The 26158-nt window shown below is 29.6% G+C and overlaps 1 protein-coding gene across 1 annotated transcript; it reads left to right on the forward strand.

The window, feature by feature from the left end:
• Positions 1–208: 208 nt before the first annotated feature.
• Positions 209–24848, forward strand: LOC113367904 (CREB-regulated transcription coactivator 3-like; the record flags this gene model as incomplete). The annotated part of the gene is made up of 9 exons (XM_026609480.1): positions 209–345; positions 2690–2858; positions 3169–3381; positions 4582–4666; positions 10924–11077; positions 14112–14159; positions 15537–15695; positions 20236–20481; positions 24741–24848. Coding segments are annotated over 9 exons (1319 nt in total), but the record flags the coding sequence as incomplete, so codon positions are not given.
• Between the last annotated feature and the right edge of the window lie 1310 nt (positions 24849–26158).

A 26158-nucleotide genomic window follows, 5' to 3' on the forward strand; every position in this document is an offset into this window, starting at 1 on the left:
TTGTGGACTTACTTGTGCACTTAGAAGAAATACATAATAACTTAATGCAAAAATGTTATTACTGTTATTGTAATTATTGCAAACTAGACTTTTTACAGTTTTCTGAGGCCTAATAAAACGTTGAATACTTATCATAATTTAAAATACATAAATTCTAACGTAGTGTGAATGTCGCTTTGGCAAGGTTTTGGCTAATTAGGCATTTCAGGTGAACACAGCTGCACAATAACAAGTAAATCTACTGCTAATCGAAAACAATCTATATGTGGGGATACACTGAGGATAACTCAAACATTAGGCTGTTTTCGGGGTGGGTCTCTTCCTAATGTATCAGGCGCACAGACTGTTGGAACAATAATCATAGACTAAAGGTTCAAAATTCAGAATTGCATTGAATTCGAAACATAATTTCCTTTTATGCATCTTTCATCATTTTTTGCCTAATTGTTATTATGCATACAAATACTGATTGTTTATTAAATATGGCATACTTTTGATATGATATATTGTAGAAGAAGAACTATGTGTATTAGATTTGGTATTCTGACTATTGTGTTAGTGCACCATGTGAGATAATGGTTTATTTTGTATTAGGCAGGAATAGGCAATGTTGTTGCACTATATTTATGTACATGCATTGTATTAAATCTTGTTAATATAGTGTTGAATATTTTTTAGAAAAAAAAAAAAAACTATTTACACCGTTGTATTGCCATTGTACATCAGCAGTGTTCAATTCAATTCAAATTTCTGTGTCTGTGAAAAATGTATTCAAAGATGGAAATGATTCAACGATACTGATTTAAAGATATGTGTGCTTTCGACATTTAATTTCAATGGATGAATACTAATATTTGTGGTAACTATGTATAAAAAATAAAATTTTTTCGTGAAAATGTAATTTCAATCATAAATGCATTAAATTATTGGTATAAAATTTTGATAATATAGTCACGACTTCAATCAAAGATTTTTTGTTAGTCATTGCAATTCAACTTTGTATATTAAAATAATTGTTCTATATTGAAAAGTATGCAGTAATAACTGTTCAGCAAATACGGGAGTGTAGAGTAGTTCTTTTTAATATTCCAAATTTGTTTCCAAGTGAGATGTTATTATATATATATATGTTTTGTACATATGGATATGTGATATTTTGAGTATGTACTGAAAGTTGATAAATATAACTATGCCATACAATAAGACTACCATACATATAAAATAGTGTTTTTTAGCAATGTGAAATATTTAGAAAGTACTAATGTGATTGCTTATTTTTTGTTATATGTTTAGCAATTAAAATGGGTTTATTTTGTTTACCATGCATTGTGTTTTATACTGACATAAAATTATATTTTAGTGACTAATCATGAAATATAATTAGGATAAAATAACTGAAATTTAGTATTAAAATTTTTAAATAAAAATTTAAAATCTAAAGTACTATTCTATTTGTTCATTGATTGACTAATTATGAATTCCGTAAGATTACTTGAAAATTTGAGAATTACACTCGAGAACACTGTACTGGGCTTCTGCAGAAGTTTTTTTTTTCTCAAGTTCTTTTTTTTCAAAGTTTGATCACTGTCCGTCTTGCTCGACTTCGTAAATATGAAATTATTTGTGTCTTTAGTTTTGACAATTTCAATGTAATGTGTACTTACATATTTTGTTATAACTATTTTGGTGTAATTAGGAGGAAATCAATATATTTGTGGGTGAAAATTTAATGTTTAAGCAATAAATGTAATACTTCAAATTATCTTATGACACATTTGAATCAAGTTAATGTTTATCATCATTTCTGTTTTTATAATATAGGAGCCTTTGATAATTATATTAGATATTAGTTTGTCGTGATAAATAAAATAATTTATTTGTTGAGATTTTTATTTTATAACGGTCAGTAATTTTTTTTATGTGGCCGCAATGTTTATTAAGCTGCATTTGAAGTTGTTTATTATTCAATTCCGTGGCTAAATACGAGACTTCTGAATTAACAACTCAAATGAAAAAATATTCGATTGGTCATTAAATATCCATGCTTATAAAATTACAAGTTGCTTATGCCTGATATTCAAATAAAATTATGCATGACATGACAAACACTATTGAAAGTGATAAATGAATAACTTCATTTTGCAATACACTCCTAATGACGTGTAAAAGTTTCAATTCTACTTACAATTAAATGTATTAAACATTAATTTGGGAATTTATAATTAGCCAATGAGCAAAAATCCACCAAGTTTCTAGTTTATTTTTATCTGTAAAATTAAATTCATTATTATTGTAATTGACACTATATGTATTCAGTAGTAACATGAAATATGGATAACTCTTGGATGAAGAAAATATAAGTCAATGCTATTATTACTTGTAATAAGCATGTTCTACAGATTTTTATGCCTCATCGTATAACGCATTGTTGGATTCATCTGTTTGTTATAGGCAGTTTTTAAAATTATTACTGCATGTGCATGCACGTTTTCTTTTTCATTTAGAAATAAGAATATATTATTTTAAAATTTGTGAAATACCTAATCATTTGTATAAGATAATATATTAATTAATATTTCAATAGTATTTCTTGTAAAATATAATGAACAAACTTGTAAGATGTATCTATTTAAAGTGACTTTCTGGTAAAGAACCATAATTTGAGTATTGCATAATTTGTTTTCTGCAGCCCGAGGAATCAGCATACTCGCAGCCTGACGATATAACGCTGGCGCAGTTTGGTCTGGCATCGATACAAACTCATGAATGTCTTACTTCACCTTGCTCTCCGACTTCTACAAAGCATCCACTGCACCAAGCACAACAATATCATCAGCAAAGAGAATCTCGATCTAGAGGTAACACCGCATACATTCTGCTCATTAGCTTCATCTGATAAAATCTGTAATTAGAATCTTTTCCTGTATATTAGATTTAGTCATTATAGTTTTTGATTTTCGTATCTAATCAAAAATTCCATTGCCAGCTCTTAGTATAACTTTGAATGTTACGTTTTCAATGCAAAATAACTTGTAGTAAACTAATATGTGTGTATATTTGAGTTTTTTATACATATGATTATTTTAATATATGATCTATGTTAAAAATATTTATATTTGTGTAGAGTTTGTTTTAATCAGTAATAAAATATAGTTTGTTTTATAACAGGTAATATAGGACCCATGCGAGCACGACCTGCAGAGCGAAAGGTTGATACGTCACCATATGGTGGATCATATTTAAGCCCTCCGCCGGGAGATGGTGCCTGGCGAAGAGCTAGCTCCGATAGCGCCCTGCACCAAAGTGTTGTTCAAGCAGGTTCTCAGGAAAGTTTGGGCTTGCATCACTCTCTATTGACGAATTCTACACAACCCCGTCGTGGTCAGTTGTTATGTTATTAATTATTACAATTTTTACAGAGAAATTATAAATTATTACACTTCTTTAGCATTTTCCTGAATCTGTCCTATAAATTGCTGTTTTCAATTGCGCTGAAAGGCTAATAGCTTATAGTATAGGAGGCAGCAACGTTTTCAAAACAAGCATTTTAGTCAGGCTGATTTTTTGGTATGTGGTCCTTAGGGCTCTCTCGGTTAGGGTATGGGTCGTCTGGCAGCTGGGAGTGGTTGCGTTTATTAGTGCGCAGCCAATTTGTACAGTGCGATTTTGAAATTTTGAAACCATTTTCGTCAGTTCATTTTTCATTAATTTGATTTCGAATAGGTTCATTAGACTCACATTTTTTGTTGCCAGACATTTTGGGCGCTGCTAAATATGTGCCAGACGCCAATTTATTTATTATTTTTTTTTTTTAAATTTCAAATTATTTTAGTCTGTCTGAATTTTTTTTAATATTATGTTTGTTAAGGGTAAAGACACATAAAATAAATTTGCCAGACATTTCTGCATTTGTTAAACATGTCTGGCAATCAAAAATGTCTGGCAATATGATACTAGTTAATAGCATTTTAGTCAGTCCAATTTTCATTAATTCGATTTCGAATAGGTTCACTAGACTCACATTTTTGTTGCGAGACATTTTGGGCGCTGCCAAATATGTGCCAGACGCCAATTTATTCATTAATTTTTTTTTAAATTTCAAATCAGTTTAGTCTGTCTGAAATTTTAATATTATGTTCATTAAGGGTCAAAAAAGATAAAATTAATTTGCCAGACGTTTCTGTAGCTGTTAAGCATGTCTGGCAATGAAAAAAGTCTGGCAATATACCAGTAGACAGTGAGACAATCGCCAAATACGTGTACTATTCAAAGTTAGTGCAATTTCAATAATATTTTCATAAAACAAGTAAAATAAAGTTAAATAAAGACCTAATTAGAAAAGAGAGAATAAAAATTGCATCATATTAGTCAATTTTTTAATTTTACTAGATCTAAAAAATATGTTAATGATTCTAAAATATTGCTGTTAATGTTTTTAAAAATTTGACTCGACGGGGGTTAAGTAACATTGTCAATTTATATATATATTATTGATTATGATGCCTAGTGAATCTTGAATTGATCCATTTTATATGTTTGCTAGCCATTTTACATAGATAGACATTATTTTTTTCTTTTTAGATACCTATTTTGAGCACTCGGTTCAACCACCTATGGACGGCAGGCCTCGATCATCCTGTGAAGTTCCACGAGTTCCAGGAATTAGGTGAGATTTTATAATGTGTTGAAGCTGAGGGTTTGACTGTATATAAATCAAGATCAATAAATTATTTTTAGAAAGAACATTTACATGCTCAACCTGCATTCATGTATTTGCACAAACAAATACATTTTTATGCTAAATTTGCATTCATGTATATTGCCCAAACAAATATATATATATATATATATATATATATATATATATATTAGGGTGGTCCTTAAAATGCTTATTTTCGAATTTCCTTGCTCCCAGCATGGAAAGAGCATGGAAAAAATTTTGAAAATTAAAAAAAAATGTTTAAAGTATAACATAGCGACAAATTAATGAGTTTTATTCATTCATTCGTTCGCTAAATTACATCTAAAAAACATTTTTAAAATTTTTGACAAATTTTTCATGCTATTTCCATACAAAACTTTGATTGAATTGCGCTCTATCTAAACGTTAATATTAAGAGCTAAAACTTTCAGAGAATTGTTTTTTTATCAATTTGGAACCATTTGAGCTCCTGGGAGCAAGGAAATTCGAAAATGACCATTTTAAGGACCATTCTAATATATATATATATGAGTAAGTTCTTCAAGGGCAATACATCAAATAGAAGGCAAAGATTTAAAAGTTAAGCTTTAATTTTTGCCAAACGTTTCGACATAAGATTTTATGTCATCATCAGTGGATCTACAGAATGAACATTGAGAAATTAATATAAACTAGGAAAAAAATGACAGAAATTGGAAAAAAAACTATCGATACAAGTATTATAATTATAACAACAATGACAATTATAACTAAACAGATAGACAACATAAGGAATGAAAAATAATAAAAAAATATACAAACATAAAAAAGCATAATACATATGCATAAATATGCATATAAAATAGTACATATATATACAATATACATGTACAAACACGTTTACATATATATATATACACATATATAAACATATATATATATATATATATATACATACACACACACACACACATATATATATATATATATATATATATACACACATACACACACATATATATATATATATATATATATATACACACACATATATACACACAATACGTATATATATATATATATATATATATATTTATATATATATATATATATGATAGATTTCTTGGAGGGCGTAACATCAAGTAAAAAAAGTAAAGTAAAGATTTTTTCAAAACATCTTTATTTATCCATACGTTTCGACGTAAAATTCTACGTCATCTTCAGTGGTTCTACAATTTAAAAACAGAAAGTAACGTTACAATTTGAATATACATAAGCAATAGTAACAAGAAAAGTTTTAACTAAAGAGAATTGCAAAAAACATTACTTACTTGAATTATTTATATTATCACTAACACATATTAATATAACTTGTAAAAATTAATAATTATAGACAAGCACTAACTGTCCAAATTTCTACCGGCTTAAATTAGAAAAATTCTCACACCTTAACAATAGCCTCAATAACAAATTTAGTTCCTTAAGCTTACATATCATTTCCCTAGAAATCAAAAATTGTATCTGCAACATACAAAATTTAAAACTATCTATTAATAAGATAAATAACTGGTTACTCAATACAGTAGAATCGGAAATCCTGGAAAGTTTTTTTTGAGTTCGAATCGATTCGCTATAGGAACTTTTGCGTTAATCAAAAAATATCTTATAAAAACAAATTTGAAAAGCTTTTGCAATCCAAAATAAACTCCTCCAAAATCATTTTAAGTGAATCAGTCATTAACAAATGGTTAAAAAACCTTTCCAATGTAACTATCCCAGACAGGTTTTTATACATCTTTGCCTTGGGGCCAAATTTTGCTTTCCCCAATTCATGTTACAACATCAACTTCATTAAAATTCTAAGTCGCTTAGAAGCAGGTCTTTATAATATTAAAAACACAGACCTAAGAATGAATACAAAGGCTACCTTTTGCAAAAACTTTATTTCCGCTATTAAATCCTTTAACTCAAAGAAAAATATAGAGTACAAAGACATCCTGAGAGATATTAGAGATTGCAAAACCTTTTTAAAAAATAATCCTGATTTGTTAGTAACTAGAGCCGATAAAGGTAACGTCACAGTTATTGTAGATAGACACACATATTTGGAAAAAGTTTCAAGATTAGTATCCGATACCAATACTTACTCTCCAATTATTTCTGATCCGACAGAACGCATTAACCGTTCTCTTCACAAATTAATCAATAACCTAGTGTCCCATAAACAAATTTCAAAAGATCTCTCATCCACTTTAAAAAATTTACATCCCTATAATCCCAAACTTTATGGCCTCCCTAAAATTCACAAACAAGACGTTCCTTTCAGACCCATAGTCGCTGACATAAATTCCCCTCTGTCCAAATTCTCAAAATTTCTAAGTAATATACTCTCCATCATAACTGTCCAATCCCCTCATTTCATAAAAAATTCCTTTGAATTTGTAAATAAATTAAATATTATAGTTTTACCCCACGAAACCCTATTAGTGAGTCTAGATGTTGTTTCCCTTTTCACCAACGTCCCCTTACAATTAATGTTAGATGCTATAACAGCTAGATGGGATGAAATCTCTTACCATACTACATTTTCATTACATTGGTTTTTAACATCGATCAAATTCATAATCACGAACACATATTTTGAATTCAATGACCATTTTTATCTTCAAATTTTTGGCACTCCCATGGGCTCTTCTATATCCCCTGCCCTAGCCGAATTATCTTTACAACATTTAGAAACTAGAGTCTTTAATTCCATCAACATAGACATTTATTTTTATTACAGATATGTTGATGACATTATCACTTGTATACCTCCTCAAAATTTTGACTTATTGCTTCATTCTTTCAATTCGTTTAACAAACACATTCAGTTCACTTTTGAAAAAGAACAAAATAACTCTATCAGTTTCTTGGATGTCAAAATCATTAAAAGCACAGACAACCGCATTATCACTAACTGGTACCAAAAACCTACTTGGTCAGGTAGATACTTAAATTTTCACTCTTACCACTCCTCTAACATGAAAATAGGTACTATCATTAATCTTGTAGACCATGCTATCCTCCTTTCTAACGAACAATTTTGGACCTCAAATTTAGATTTAATTTTCAAAACCCTTACACAAAATTCATATCCCCCACATCTTATAAAATCCGTCACAAACAATAGACCCACTTTTTTAAAAAACAAAATAACTAACCCCAACCTAAGTTTAATTTCCACAAAAGATAATAATTTTGAAGGTACCATTTGCCTTCCTTACATCAAAGAACTTTATCCGATGTGGAAAAAACTTTTTTACAACGCAAATCTCCGTTTAGTATGCAACATCGATCTAACTCTCAACTCCCTCTTCTCAAATTTAAAGCCGCGCACTAGTTTAGAACGAGTATCCAATGTGGTCTATAAAATTCATGCAATGACTGTGATTCCACCTATATTGGCGAAACAGGACAGAACCTTATCAAACGTTTGAAACAACACGATAATAATTCAAAAAACAAAAAGCAAGGGCAAACAATGATCACAGAACATTTAAAACTAAATAACCATACTTTCAATTTTTATGACGCAAAGGTTCTTCATCATGAATCGAAAGTCTCACAAAGGCGCTTTTCAGAATCGGCCTATATTTTCTTGAACAGAAATAATTGTTTAAATAAACGCACAGACACTAGCTTCATTTGCGAAAATTACCAATTTGTTCTAAATAATGTTTCCCAATTCATATCGAATACCTAACACCACGGTTGCACAACACTATCACGCACACTTGCTTAGCGCGCCAAGACGTTCGGTCAAAAACCAGCACATGTGTTTGTTTTTTCTAAAATTTTGACTTCACATCTAGGATACTTACAAACATATTATTCTGTTTGGCACTGGCCTCGGATGCGTATAATATTTTACGTATAATATTTTATTTATTAATCACTTTTTATCTTTTATTCTTTTTATTAAAAAAAGAAATTACTGACAGTTAGTGCTTGTCTATAATTATTAATTTTTACAAGTTATATTAATATGTGTTAGTGATAATATAAATAATTCAAGTAAGTAATGTTTTTTGCAATTCTCTTTAGTTAAAACTTTTCTTGTTACTATTGCTTATGTATATTCAAATTGTAACGTTACTTTCTGTTTTTAAATTGTAGAACCACTGAAGATGACGTAGAATTTTACGTCGAAACGTATGGATAAATAAAGATGTTTTGAAAAAATCTTTACTTTACTTTTTTTACTTGATGTTACGCCCTCCAAGAAATCTATCATATATTTCAACATCAAATTTAAACATTTTCAACATATATATATACGAGGTCTGTTCAAAAAGTACCCGGAATTTTCGTTTTTTCAAAAAAATATTTATTTATTCGTCTACATTAATGTGGTCCCCTTCAAAGTAGTCCCCCCCAGATATAATACACTTATGCCAGCGTTTTTTCCAATTTTCGAAGCACCCTTGATATTCACTTTTTGATATGTCCTTGAGCACTCTCAGCGATTTTCTTCAATCGAGGAAAACCGCCGTCCTTTCATGGGTCTCTTCAACTTTGGGAATAGGAAAAAGTCACACGGAGCCATATCTGGTGAATTTTTGCACTTTGCAACACTTTATTTCATTTTTTACGCAAAATTTAATACAAATTCTTTGACTTTTCAATTCTTCCATTGTAAAAATCGCCGAGCTCAGAAAAACACGTCGAACCTTAGCGACTACCACAGACAAAGTAAACAGTGAATATAGCTGAAAATTTCATCATACTTTAGGGGCATGTATACCAACACAATAAAAAAAAAATTTTGACAATCAGACACTCCAGACTCGCGAAATTTAATTATTAGTAATTCCGGGTACTTTTTGAACACACCTCGTATATATATATATATATATATATATATATATATATATATATATATATACATTAGGGTGGTCCTTAAAATGGTCATTTTCGAATTTCCTTGCTCCCAGGGGCTCAAATGGTTCCAAATAGCTAGAAAACAATTCTCTGAAAGTTTTAGCTCTTAATATTAACGTTTAGATAGAGCGCAATTCAATCAGAGTTTTGTATGGAAACAGCATGGAAAAATTTTCAAAAATTTTAAAAATGTTTTTTAGATGTAATTTAGCGAACAAATGAATGATTAAAACTCATTCATTTGTCGCTAAGTTATACTTAAAACATTTTTTTTAAATTTTCAAAATTTTTTCCAAGCTCTTTCCATACAAAGTTTGATTGAATTGCGCTCTATCTAAACGTTAATATTAAGAGCTAAAACTTTCAGAGAATTGTTTTTTATCTATTTGGAACCATTTGAGCCCCTGGGAGCGAGGAAATTCAAAAATGACTATTTTAAGGACCACCCTAATATACATAAACAAACACATACACATATATAAACAACAAAGGTAACTTACATAAATAAGGTCTTACATCAGTAACTAGCACATGGCACATAATTTTGCACTATCATATATATACTAACTTGTTTTTTTTGTTTTTGTTGAACAGAGTATAATATAATATAAAATATTTGTGAAATATAACGTAGTTTATGCGTACGTTTCCGAGGCAATAATGAAACATGTGTTTAAAAATTATTTGAAGAGACCGTTTGAAGGATAGTTGGCGGGTCTTTTTACAATCAGTGTTTCGAAGTATGGGTGAAGAGGTTAAGATTCAAAATTCGGGATCGGACCGCGTAAGGGTAGGTTTACAGGTTCGGAATTACGTTAGTTAAGAAGAAACAAATTTGGAAATATTATTGAGTATCACCTGATAATTTTCACAGAGTAAGGAGGCATTACACCTTTTATTAATGCAAGATTTATTAGACTGATCTAATAGCCTGGTTTATCACAGTGTAATAGTGTAGTGTTTTTTGTATAATTAATTTCTGTAAGTACTTATATATATAAGTTCTATAACTTTATATTATTTTCCTCCTACATCATATAAAATCTTTTAGTTTTCTACTGAATGACGGTCTCGATGAAGACTGAAACGTATGGATAAATAAAGTATTTCAAAACTACATTAGTTTTTTTTACTTGGTGTTACTGCCCGATTCTAAATAACTCATCAAAATATATATCAACACCAAACTCACATATTTCAATATATATATATATATATATATATATATATATATATACAAAATATGTATATGTACATATTTGTAACATGTTGTAATATGTCTTAAACATTTAATGATATTTCATTGGAATTATTTTCAGTATATATCCAACACATGATTCTGGCACACTTCAAATTCCCATTGGAAATAATACAGGTTCTTTACCTGATCTCACAAGTGTTCATTTTCCTTCGCCATTGCATACATCACATGACCAAGAAGAAGTGCAGCATAGTGGCTCTCCATATAATTCGGTAAATTCAAAAAAAAAAATATATATATATATATATATATATATTTGTGTGTAAATAATTATATAATCATATACTGCCTTAGTGTTCAACAGAAACAGAATGAATGTAATTAGAAATTGTTTGAAAGTATAGTTTTATTGAAGGGGATGATATGAATTACAATGATCTAACTTTGCAATTTTGTTAGTGATGGGTTTATGTCACATTTTAAACTTAGGACACAAATCAGTTAAATGGTTACTGACAACTAGTCACACAACTAATTTATTTGTAATTATAATTGAATTTATTTTTAACACTTAATAAATTTTTGATTAACGAGCACAATTTTTGTAAAACATAAGAGCAATAAAAAAAAAATCAGTTATTGAAATTTGTCACATTTAATATTACAGCAACATGCAATATTTCCTAAAATTAATATTAATCAATGTGATACTTTCAGTTTAAAATATAGTATTGTTCATTTTAGAATACCCGCTTTATTTTTTAGAAAATTTAATGTAGATGTAGAATTTAATTATGCAAATGTGCATTATTTTATCAATAAAAAGTATGGCAACGCAAACAGTATATTGAAAGTCGATTCAATAAAGATTTTTTTGAATAATTAGAAATAACGTTCACAATTCATCAAAATAAATTTTAATCTTTGTAGTTGAGCGTTATTTCGGACTGATTTATCTTAGACGATTGTTGATTATATATATATATATATATATATATATATATATATATACACCTAAGTCTGTTTTTACACGGAGATTGGTTCCAGAAGAATCCGTGTAAAAAAAAAACGTGTAAAAAAAGACATTGACCTTATACAAAAATGGGTGATTCGTTCCTAATCTCTAAAACCTATTAAAATTGGTGAAAAACAAGAATTTTTAAGAACAAGAATTAAATTAGTGCTATTCACATTTGCTTTGACCAGTAAAAATTGTTTGTACGCGCTAAAGGGGAATTCACTTAAATCTTTAAGCTAGTGTTTGCAAACTATCGATACTATCGATGGTTTCAGACTTTTTTCTTTCATAAATACTTTTTTGTGAATGAACATACTTCGCAAAAATTTAATTTGACAAAAAAAATTTAGGTACATAAAATTTCAAGTCGTGCTAAATGGAATAAATTCGTGTAAAAAATTTAAAAATATTCAATTTTCAAACCGTGTTATATCAAAACCGTGTACAAAAAGACCGTGTAAAAACAGACTTAGGTGTATATGCAATATTTTTAGTACACATACTAGGAAGTTTGGTAATCGCATGAAGTTGTCTATGTCCTAGGTATTATATGTTGCAATTGAAATTATTTACCTAAAAGTATTTCTTAACCTTCAACGAGCGCATAATTAAAAACTATGCCCAGTAGGTCGACGAATTTTTAAGAAATTTAGGGCTTCTTTTACAAAGCTAGAGAAGTTGCACAATCAACATCGCTTTATTGGATTTGAAAAAGTCTATTCGTCTAATATTGCTTGTAGACCAATAATTAAATTTATTATATAACTTACAATGTCGCGAGTATGGCGGCACTCGTTCGTTAAGGTTTAATTTAAACCGAATTCAATAGCGGCAGCAAGGGAATACATCTCTTTGCTTACGTCCTTTAAGCACGGGTATACTAGCTCTTATCTTTTCTACTTAACAATGTTTCATTTGATTTAATTTGTAGGCAGTAACAAGTAAGAATAGAACTATGTTTATTTTTTAATTTATGTTCATTTTAATTACTGTTTGTAATTTGTAAAGAAAGTTTAAAGAAAGTGGTACACTCTCATGTTCTCAAGGATACTCAGCCACATAGGGTGAAACTTTTTATTTGGTATAATTTTTTAAATAGACCTTTAAAATTGCTTGAATCGTTTAAATACGTGGATGAAACCTATTTTGCATTGCGCCCAGATCCTTGGGTTTGTTTTAAATGGATGAAACATGTCGGTGCATGTTTATATTTTTTATTTTTTCAATCACATTTCTGTTGGCATACGTTCGGGATTGGGTTTGCATTGTCTCAGTCAGTAGTACTAAGAGCTTAGGTTTTACAAATTACAGGGTCTCAAATTTGGTACCCATCGGGGCCATTCTGGACAAGTAGTGATGCCCGTTTCCACTTGAAATAATATACATTTAAATATGTTTCCAAGCAAAAATACTTCTTTTCCGGCGTTGCTGCATGAAATCAACCCATTTCGGTTCTTTGTCCACTCTTAGCCACCATGGCAAGTTACTTACTTGAATTCGAATCGTGTTTTATAATTACAGCATACAGTGATTATAAAACACAACTTTTATTCAAAACCAATACTAGATGAGTGTATTAAATAAAAATGTATTTAAAGTTCACAAAAAAAAATTGAATGGGCCGATTCTGCCGCACAACAGACCAATGTTATGACAAAGGCCATGTTACGCTTCAACTTCCATACACTATGCTACCGAATCATACTGAATACTGTCAACATGTCATATCATTCAGACTTTTTACACATAAATTGCAAAGTCACTATGCTATGAAACTGGGTCAGAAAGACCCTGTTATCTAATATAGTTTTTTTTGACATTTATGCGGGTTCTAGGTTTTCTATCTGACAACTTGATAAAAACTCTTGCCTGTAAAGCAACAACATGACTTTCGTCAATATTTAGAACGAATTAATCTTGTTTACACATCCTAAACTTGCGTGTTGTGCTCATTCGGCGGAAAATAATTCCGAGTAGGGCAACGATACCTATCTCCAAATTAAATTCGACCGAATAGGGTTAAAGAATAAATCATTTGTTTTCGAGAAAATCCAAGAGAAATATATTGATAGGTCAACCATTTTGTTGCCTTAGGAATAATACGTTAAGTTAGTTTTATTTTCCATAATTGGGCAATATTCAATAGTTTCATGTTTGTATAGGTGACAAATAATTTATGTTATCATCCACATTGTTTTATTCCATTTTTATTTGTATTAAGTTCTTATTTTATTATTATTTTTATTTATTAATATTATCAATTTGTATGTAGTGTAAATATTTTTCAGAATCATTTGTCAGTCCCTGTTAACCATAGATACTCGCAACGCACCAAGGTTTGTTATTTATTTTTATTTGTTTTCAAGTTTTTTTTTATTTATTACATTTGTTTGTAATTTTTTATATATGTTAAGTTTTTCGTTTTATATATATAACAGAATGAGCCATGAATTTACATTCAAAAAGCTATAGAAGAATACAATTAGACTTGTTAGCATATTAGTTATATATTAGATAGTAAAATAGCTGGAATTTAAATTATAACTAGGTGTGAGGGGCTTTTAAAGAAAATTTGCATAAACTTCCCATGTAAATTATCAGCTTAATTAATGAGAAGTGAGATTTAGCTATTTAGATAAAATTTTCAACAGTGTTATTTCGAAAGTAAAGTTTTTCTCTGCACAAGGAACTAGTGAATGCGGTTTCTTATTGATATCCTATAATATCAAACAGAGTTATAATATTTGTAATTATAGTAGTGCACAAACACTCACTTGTAGGTCCTAAAGGGGTACGTGAGGTTTTTAGGGGGAGGGGTTCTTGACAAAAAATTACGAAATATCACGTGCGGGAGGAAGGGTATAGTAAGATATCACGTGTATTTATTTTTCACCTGAAATTTTTAATAAAATCCGAATATTTCGAAAAAATAAAGAATGTTACAATTTTTTCACGTAATTAAACAAACACGTCATGTTTGGTGGGGGAGGCGGGAATTTGAATATCACCAGGGGGAGGGGTGGTCTAAAAATCTTTCAGAATTCGATCTCGTGATTAATGGACGCACCAAAAGCCTATCATTCCAAACTTCAATCAATATTTATAATTCAACCATTTTTCAAATATCAGCTCACATACATACATCCACATACTTTTGGGTCTCAAACGAATCAATATAAACTAAGCAAGTCGGATTTTCTGGCTTTTCTCCTAGTTAAAAATAATGCCGCCTAAATAATTATAGCTGCCATGGTTACTGCTTCCTTGTGAACGAACGCGTAATTTTTCTTTCACATTATTTTTTAACATTTTTTGCATTGTAGGGTAGATATTACTTGCGTTTGTGACTTTATCGTTTATAACGAAGAAATACTTGTTAAGTGTGGCAAGTGGATTCGTATCGCTGGAACCGCTTATTACGACTATAATATGTAATATCATTAATAAATTATCTCTTAATTGATTAAGTAATTACTCCAACCAATTCATAGCACATTCTGTTTATATATAGTTTTTATCATCATCAAATTATTTTTCTAACGGATAGAGAAATTGTCCAAATATTAATATTCTAATTCAATAAATATTTATTGTATAGAGATATGATTACTTGATAGCTTTTGTATTTCCAAACATAACGCATAGCGATACATACAAACTAAGTTTAGCATAGAAATATTATTTTTTGTAGAAATATTATAAATTATTTACAGGCTTCGCACGAGAATTCATTTCAAAGTTGTTCAAGTCCTAATGATATAAACTCAGGGAGACGGCATAATCTTTTTTGCGGGCAAACGAGTCCTAGAAATACATCTCACGTTTTATATGGATCTCATGGGAACTTAAATATGTCGCAACAATCACCAAAGGTATATAATTATAAAATTACTAGATGTATAAAAATTCGGCATAAAAATTATTTTGTTGAATGTTGATTTTTTACATTACGGTCATATACAAGCTTCAAGATCTCCATATGAGGCAAACATTCAAGAATTTTTTAAAATTTTATTGTATATATACTGCGCTTGGCATATTGATATGTCATTATCAAAATCAAGCAAAATTTAAGGACGAAAATATAGAAAATATATAGTAATTTATACAGAAGACGTATTTGTATATTAATAATCTTATTATTAGATACATTATAGCAAACTTCCCATGTAACTAATATTATCAATATAGTATATATCTATCGAAAATTTTACTTTTCGCGTAATGAGGAAGTCGTACAGAATTTTGCGTATTTGTATTTGTATAAACATACATTGATCAGCTTCAGCTATGTGCTGATATACTGACTTTACTGAGATGTTAGTGAAGATTATTTCTGTATACCCGTATACATACATATATATATATATATATATATATATATATATATATATATATCATCCACTCAGAATACATTTGTTATATATATATATATATATATATATATATATATATATATATATGGGTCTATAAACAAGACTCTCTGAACATTTCAAGTGAATCGGTCGACTAAAACTCGAGAAATCGTGTCAACAGTACTGAAAAAGTCTGTTCTGAGAAAAACGCTTTTAAAGTTTTGCGTGAAGCCAAATCAGTATGGAGACCGAGTCAGTAAAATGCTTATATCTCCGAAAATAATTCAAATTTTCGAAAACCTTCTCGTATCCATATTCTTAGATAGTTAAACTTTGAAAATATGAAATAAAAATAAAATCGATTTTTTTTAATTTTTACATCAGAATACCCCTTTAAGGCATTTATGCCAGTCAGAAACTTTGTTAACCTAACTTCTGGGTAGTTTTAGTAAATTTGAAAACGAAAGTTTACAATAATTAGTGAAGGGCTATTTGAACCCTAAGAATTTTTGCATTCCTCAACATTATCTTTCATAATGTTTAGTTTTATATAAGCAGTTTATCGCATATATCCTTTTCAGATTATGATGGGTAGTTGTAATTTTATTATAAAGTAACGAGGAGAATTCAAATTCAAGCTAAACTTTTTGAAAAGTCAAGTCAACCCGGACGAAACAACATAACTCCGGCACCAGTTAAGCAACGTTAAAAACTATGACTGTCCTGACCAAACCGGGACACCTTAGCTAGATCTAATAAGCATTTTTTGTTAAATGTTTTATTGATACTATACTTCATTACATTCAAATCACATTTATTTCCAAATAACCCGCCGGTGGGGCGTGCGCCCCACGTTGGGAATTGCTGCTTTACGACAATATAAATTGGCGGCTTCAAAATTTCTTTGTTCTGAAAATCTTTTTGCAACATCAGGTTTTTCACCGAAATAAAAAAAAAATGAACTAAAATTAATATATCTCTTCTGCTAGCTATCTTTTCTCGACTAGTTAATAATTTATATTTTACTGCATTCCGTTTCACATAAAGGAAATAAAGATAGATTTTAATAATTAGTATATACTAGTGAATAAATAAAAAATAACACTAATCGTTTGAGAAATCTAGTTTATTAAGAGTTTGATTGTGATTTAACATACATAGAACGCCATTGTCTACATAGAAACAATTCTAAACGTAACTAATAATTTTACTTATTTTTAACTTCCCGTGGGTAGTTATAGCAATGGGCCGAAAATCGAAAATGAAAATTTTTGTATTTCTCTACGTTTTGAAGGTTTCTGAACGAACATTTTGGCATACCTAAAAAAAAATGGATGTGTGTGTGTATCTTTTGTGTGTCCGCTTTTTTCGTTCACGTTTTTGGGAGCAGAGATCAACCGATTTGAATGGTTCAAAAAACAATCGATTCCTATTGATAGGGAGATGTGCTGATTAGTTTTTGACAAAGGCAGATCCAGCCGTTACGGAGATACAGAGCTAAATTTACAAAAAACGGCGGTTTTTGAGAGTAATAAGTATCCGATTTCAATGATTCAAAAAACTTTCTTCTTGTGTTGACGAAAGAATTACTTTTGGAAAAAAAATATTTCAATTTTTTTTTTACAAATAATTCAAATTTCAATTTTAGTTTTGGCTAAAAAATTGTAAGTTTTTAACTATCGTTGAGCAAGGAATTTAGTTAGAACATACAGATTTTTAACTTCCCGTAGGGCAAGTTATAGTAATCGCAAAAAAATCGAAAATGAAATTTTTATATATCTTTACGTTTCAGAGGTTTCTGAACATTTTGGCATACCTTAGAAAAAATGGATGTATGTGTGTGTGTGTGTGTGTATGTATGTACGTGTGTGTATGTATGTGCGGATACAAATTTTCGTCGACGATTTTGGGAACACGGATCAACCGATTTGAATAATTCAAAAAACATTCGATTCGTATTGATAAGGAGACGTGCTGATTAGTTTTTGGCGAAGGGAGGTCAAGCCGTTCCGAAGATATGGGGCAAACAGTGCCGAAAACGGTTACTCAGTTTTTAAGAGAACGGAGCGTCCGATTTGAATAATTCAGAAAACATTTCACTTGTATTGACAAGATGAAAAATCGATAAAATTTTCATGAAGGCAGGTTTAGCGGTTTCGGAGATATGGAGGAAAAAGTAAAAAAATGAGCCATTTGGCGGTCAAAAATGATCATTAGACAAATGCACATCAAATTATCAGATATTTTATAGAGATTTTAACAATAAGTATACATTTTGTTAACATTCCTATGGGTTCCGTACCAATGCTTATGCGTTAGACAGCGACGCGGCGCTTACGCGCTTTATATTTTGTCCCTATGCAGTTAAAGCAGTACGATTGCTTTGAAAGAAAAATTCAGATATTCCACAATATGTCAAAATAAAGAAAAACTAGCTGTAAGTGGAATTCTGTCTTAAGGCAATTAAGGCATCGTGCCTTAAGGCAAATTGCTGGAACTTCGGGTACCAAAAATTATTATTTTTTTAAAAACGATTAACATTTTTGAATAAAATTTACTTTGAAAAAATAAGATTTTTGAGAAACTATAAATTGGACAAAAAATTACTTTTTTTTTGAAAAAAAAATTTTTTTTTTTTAAATTTTTTTTTTAATTTTTTTTTTTGAAAAAAAAATTTTTTTTCTTTATTTTGACATATTGTGGAAGATCTGAACTTTTTTTTCAAAGCAATCGTACTGCTTTAACTGCATAGGGACAAAATATAAAGCGCGTAAGCGCCGCGTCGCTGTCTAACGCATAAGCATTGGTACGGTACCCATAGGAATGTTAACAAAATGTATACTGATTGTTAAAATCTCTATAAAATATCTGAAAATTGATGTGCATATGTCTAATGATCATTTTTGACCGCCAAATGGCTCATTTTTTTTACTTTTTCCTCTATATCTCCGAAACCGCTAGACCTACCATCATGAAAATTTTATCGATTCTTCATCTTGTCAATACAAGTAAAATGTTTTTTGAATTATTCAAATTGAACGCTCCGTTCTCTTAAAAACTGAGTTACCGTTTTCGGCACTTTTTGCCCCGTATCTTCGGAACGGCTAGACCTGCCTTCGCCAAAAACTAATCAGCACGTCTCCTTATCAATACGAATTGAATGTTTTTTGAATTATTCAAATCGGTTGATCCGTGTTCCCGAAATCGTCGACGAAAATTTGTATCCGCACATACATACACACACGTACATACATACATACATACATACATACATACATACATACATACATACATACATACACACACACACACACACACACACACACACACACATACATCCATTTTTTCTAAGGTATGCCAAAATATTCAGAAACCTCTGAAACGTAAAGATATATAAAAATTTTCATTTTTGATTTTTTTGCGATTACTATAACTTACCCTACGGGAAGTTAAAAATTTTATTACAAAAAAAAAATTTAAAAAAAAATTTTTTTTCAAAAAAAAGTAATTTTTTGTCCAATTTATAGTTTCTCAAAAATCTTATTTTTTCGAAGTAAATTTTTTTCAAAAATGTTAATCGTTTTTAAAAAAATAATAATTTTTGGTACGGGAAGTTCCAGCAATATGCCTTAAGGCACGATGCCTTAATTGCCTTAAGACAGAATTCCACTTACAGCTAGTTTTATGATGAATTTGTATTGCTTAAAATCATGTTCAGTTTTGTATTTATTTATTTAGTTACCTTATAAGCCGCCTGTATAATGATATAATAAGTCTTATGTCAATATTTTACAATTTTTTGTATAATTTATTCAATTATTGTTTAATTTTTTTTAATTCAATTAATTATATTATTTATTTAATTAATTATATTACGGAACAATGTTTTAAAATTCTTAGTGTGGTGCAAAAATTGATCCGAGTCATATTGCCATTTTTGTAAATCAGGAAACTTGGATATTTCAGAAAAAATATACTGCAATTATTATTTCAGCTTATTCTCATTTATTAGTGAACGCATTAATTAAGGATTTAAATGCGAGTTTATTATTCTCAGATGAGTGCTGTAGGTGTCGGAGGTTATCGTAGTCCTGGTTTGCGTCCTAGTCCTGGTTCGAGTCCTGGCGCTACCGGTGGTGATAGTGGTGGCGGTGGAATTTCTACAGACCATAGCGCTCCTTGCAGCCCGCGTGAGGCTGTGCATAGCGCTCCGTATGTTCGCGGTACTTCTTATCATGGGGGTGAAGATGGATTTCTTCTTACACAAATGGCGCTGCAGCAGCATTTTGAGCAGTGTTCCATGGTCAGTAAAATATTATTTTAAAACTATCTATTTTTAGTTTACATATTTTGCTTTTTCATATATATCTTGCGATAACTAATATTGCTAATATTTTTCCATTTTTCAATTTTTAAAGATTAAAACTAAAGAAACAAATAGATTTGAGATCTTGCGTTTTAACATTAATTTTCTTATAATATTGCAACTATTGCTTGAAAATTTGTCATGAGCACTGCCTGCACATTCATGTTTTGAGATAAAAAATCAAATATGTATATACATATATATATATATATATATATATATATATATATATATATATATATATATATATATAGGAACGTGAATTCGAATTTATTAATAAGAGTATAAAGCTAAAATCTATGCAGGACTTACAGGCAACATATCTACAGTAACGAAGTTTTTCTCAATATTTTTGCTATCATATAAATAAACGTAGGCAAAGACTGTAATATTATGTATATAGGGCATGTGTGTAGTTTAGTAAGCAGACATAAGAATAAACAAAACACACTGCCATATATATATATATATATATATATATATATATATATATGTATATATTTGTGTGTGTTATTGGGCATTACATCAATAAAATTTAATTTAGCATTATAAAGAAATGTTTATTAAGAATTCATGCGTTTCAGCTAAAGTTTTTGTATTTATTTTGATCAGAAGATTCAATACTTATCGCATAATTTTTTTTCACACAAGTACACACAACATACATATATAATATATATATATATATATATATATATATATATGTGTTTATATATATGGACTAACAACGGGACATTACATCAATATAAATTCATTAATTATAAAAAATGTGAATTAAAAATTCATACATTTTGGCAAGAGTTATCTTCACTTTTAATCTAAAGTCACAGTTGATTTACACAATTTTTCGATTTTTGTTTTGTTTTTGTTTAATAAAATTGATATATGATTATGCAGTCAAAACGAAGTTAATGACCCTATTTAGATTAATTTAAAAAAATATTGATGCAATGCCCAGTCGTTACAATAGTAATATAATGTATCCTACTACTACTACTATATCCTACTACATGACGTGCATTGAAATGATTTTTGGGACATTTATTTTTACTTTCTACCTGAAAATAAGATTTGTGTTGAAAGTATATAAAAAGAACGCGTTTTTTTAAAATACATATATATTTTTCAAAATATTCATTTAATAAACATTGAGCTAAATTAGAAAACAGCTATTGGACTTGCGCTGCTTTTCTATGCCAAAAGGCAGATTACCAAATTAAATTATTAAAAAACAGTGTATAATACTGACGTGACCATACTCTGATAAAGTTCAGAATTCGTGGTATGTGCAAGATACATATTTGTTTTATCTTCCAGGATTGGCTTGATGTTTGTAAACTTATTCAATGAACCCAATTTTCAAACTTTATCATTTATGTGGATTAAACTTGAGTTTACTAATATATTTGGATATTATATGTGTGCATGTATGTAAATGTATGCATAGATGAGATAGCAATTTACAGAATTTTAAAATTGTGATATGTGTGTGTATTTTGCCAAAGTTACTCCCAGGCGCATAGGTCTTTACACATGCCAGACCTGAGACTTAATAATAGTAATATCGACTAAAACCTCGGTTGAGGGCATTGTTTCATGGGGGGCGTTATACTTTCGATTCCTCTAAGGAACATCATTTGCTCTCTTTTTTTCATGGAACGCAAGTCTCTTGCAATTGTTCTAGTGGCGTTTCAAGCAGTCTTTGTCAATATCACTTTTCTAGTAAATCTGGTGTAATTCTTTCGTTACGTCATCACTTTGCGCACTAAAACGTAGACACACAAATGAAACGTGGAATTCTGGAGAGTTGTGCTTGCTGGTGATAGTTGATGATTGTTGACCACTTCATCTACCCTTTACTGTGGCATCAAATGGTGTTATCATTGGTTCAAAACCAATGTATCTTGAAGCTTAGGTTGAGCCTAAGAGTTGATGACTTTTATTTACAAATGTCTGTCTTTTCTTTGCTAACAAAAGATATTCAGAGGCAGAATTTCGGAAGAAGCGCACACTGCTTCTTCTGATATTTTTTGATACGTGTATATATAGTTTGCCTCGAAACCCTTTTTGGAAATTCAATTGATATTATTTTTATCGTTCAAAAAATAGTTGATATGATTTTTTAATCAAGTTGAACCTATTGGTTTTTCGTACATATCTAAAGTATGCTTCCCAATGATATCGCTGACAACGTTATCGAGTTCGGTATTTTTGAAAAAAAAAAACGTGCGCCCTGACTGTGGAAAATGACGAGCATTAGTGAAATCACGATTTGAACAGATAAAATTGCAAGTAGAAATTTTATATATCTGAAATACAATAATACCCCGCTTAACACTTCACTTAGCGCTATTTCGATTAACGCTCTTTTTCTGTCCAGGAATGCTTCAATTAGCAAAACAAACCGCAGGAGACAAATAATGATAGATATTGATGATTTCAAAGAACGGTAAAAATTAACTTTTAATGGTGTTTGTGAATGTATTTGCGATCACTATGACTGTATGAACCAATTTGTTGAAAATGATAAAAAAATTGACGAGAGTTCAAACGCAAGACTGCGTGCTATAGATGCATTTTTGACTTATCAACAATTTGTAAAAAAACGCAGAAAAAACGCAAATTGCATTAAATGCCCTTTTGACAAAAATCTGATTGAACTAGAGTTTTATTGGTTTTTTAAGTACATTCTTTTACATATAATTGCATCGATATTATTTTGATTGCTATTTGAAATGCTTATTAATTATTTTTTTTTCGATTTTTATTATCTAATTTTATCGATCTTTCCCTAACCCCATCATTTACATGGATCCGTTTAGCACCAAATACTGCACTGTTACGGTGATTGTTGTAAGCATAAATTAAAAAATTTAAAATTCCAATAGTGACAAATTTACAATATTTTACGATGGTTTGTAGTTACTTTCTGTTCTCGTCTACTGTAGTAATGAAAGTATTAAGGTTTTGGTTAACTGCACATATTTAAAATTAATTCAGTTAGTTATTAAAATGAATTCATTAAAAACGCTTTCATTTTTAATAGCGTTTAATTATTAAGCCGTTTTAACATGGTAATATATTAGTGCTCATAAATATTAGTTAGTACAGATATGTTTTGTAATGCTTTATGTAAAGTGTTGTTTGGTTTTTATTATATAGTTTTTAGACGAAACATTGGCATTTGAAATAAACTTGAAAAAAATTATACAATTTTTATTGATGTACCGCTCGATCCGATATATATAAGGGTGGTCCTTAATATGGACATTTTCGAATTTTCTTGCTCTCAAGGGCTCAAATGGTTCCAAATTGATAAAAAACAATTCTCTGAAAGTTTTAGCTCTCAATACTATCTTTTAGATAGAGCGCAATCTAATCAAAGTTTTGTATGGAAATAGCATGAAAAAATTTTCAAAAATTTTGCAGAGCGTCGAATTTTCAATAAAAAATGACACGAATTTTCACTTTTAATTTACTTGTCGCTAAGTTATACCTAAAAATTTTTTTTTAATTTTCAAAATTTTTCCATGCTATTTCCATACGAAGTTTGATTGAATTGCGCACTATCTAAAAGTTAATATTAAGAGCTAAAACTTTCAGAGAATTGTTTTTTATCAATTTGGAACCATTTTAGCCCTTGGGAGCAAGGAAATTCGAAAATGTCCATATTAAGGACCACCCTAATATATATATATATATATATATATATATATATATATATACATATACCTGTATGTATGCGTTTGTATCTATTTTTGTGTATATGAGCATATTTATAAGTGCGCATGTATTTTCGTTGGTGTGTACCTATATGTGTACATGTGCGTGAGCGTATCTTTTACAAGTAAGTTTATATAAATCTTTAAGCATACTACAGTTATTATTAGGGAATTCTGGAAAATAAGGGTTGTTATATATGTATATTTGAAGTACTTGTGCAAAATAATGTGGAAAAAATCTTATGAAAAAAAAATTTCGTCTATCATTCAGGCTCTTGCTATAATAAATATAATATGGGACTATTATACTCAACCTTATGATATAGTTTGCCCCTCAAGAGTTTTGGAAATAAGAAATCAAACATGATGCATGTTTTTTATTCTAATTAATTATAATAAAGGATTATATGAAAGCTGGTAATTGGTAATGTTTACAAGGTTTTAATACGTCGATCTTTAATTTTCCTTTTCAAGGACTGGGCACAACTGGTTCAATGTCTTCTAGAGTCGGGGTGTACATGGACTTCGCAAGTTCAGGTACACCAGAAACCAGAAGCCTTAGTTTATTTTGTTCTCTATATTGTTAGTCGTAATTGCACACAATATTCAATCGTTTTCGCCTACTCGATATCATTTTGTCTTGTCTTGATGTGTAGATTATTACATTATTTGCTATGTTGTGTATCTTCTTATATTTATTATATTTAACGAAATGAGCATGGTTTATCTCCTGTGGCTAGCTATAATATTTAATAATAGTTTAAATAAAATGTCAACAAGTTCTGATTGGAAAGTAACATGCCGATTAATGCGCATTATAAGTACATCCATATACACGTATACATATGCAATACGCGCCCTCGAACTTACTTTTGCTCGTACTTAACACACACACACACACATACACACACACACACACATATATATATATATATATATATATATATATATATATGTATAGGGTGGCTTCAATATGGATATTTTCGAATTTTTTTGCTTCCAGGGGCTCAAATGCTTTCAAATTGATAAAAAATATCTAAAAGTTTTATCTCTTAATATTAACATTAGGACAATCTATATTAAAATATCCATATTAAAGACCACCTTAATTATATATATAATATATATATATATATATATATATATACAGTGCTGGATTTACAGTAGGGGCAATCGGGGCTACTGCCCAGGGCGGCAAATTTTGGGGGGCGGCAAAATTTGGATAGTGAGAAAAAAATTCTATACAATATAATCAACTTTTCAACAACATTTTTTATTTCAAGAAATATAATTAACAAAACATAATACGATTGCAAAATTTGGGTTGAAATAACCGATAACTAAATTTATTATTTTGCCTTGCCTCCTTCTCCTCTCCGAACGTAAATTATCAAATTGGTTAATAAGTTATCAATTTGGCAATTTGACTAATATAAAGAACCGTAAACAAGCTGAAAGTTTAAGAAAAATATATTCTTCAGTTCTCGAGTTCTCTTAAAATGACGAATTTTGTGCAAGCTTATAGCGTTGAAGAAAAATTAACCTGAAACATTCCGTATATAAAATTACATTTTATAAAGAGCTTAAATTTTTTGAAAATGAAAAACAAAAAAGACTCAAAAACACATTTTTTGTATTTTGAAATTTTTCGAAAATATGAACTTTTTGCAAAGCAATCGCGCTGCGTAGCTGTTTCAGCGAGGAAATATCGAAACTTATTTACCATTTTTCGTATTGCCTGTGTCAAAAGCTAATCAGCACGTCTCCCCATCAATACAAATCTAATATTTTTTCATTATTCAAGTCGATTTCGAGAACACCGATCACCCATTTAAATGATCAATTCCTATTGGTAAGGAGACGTGCTGATTATTATTGGCCAAGGCAGGTCC

The sequence above is a fragment of the Ctenocephalides felis genome, unplaced genomic scaffold (genome assembly GCF_003426905.1).
Source record: "Ctenocephalides felis isolate EL2017-DRISC unplaced genomic scaffold, ASM342690v1 CF-g0.4_SCAFFOLD_00741, whole genome shotgun sequence".
NCBI classification, from domain to species: Eukaryota; Metazoa; Arthropoda; class Insecta; order Siphonaptera; family Pulicidae; genus Ctenocephalides; species Ctenocephalides felis.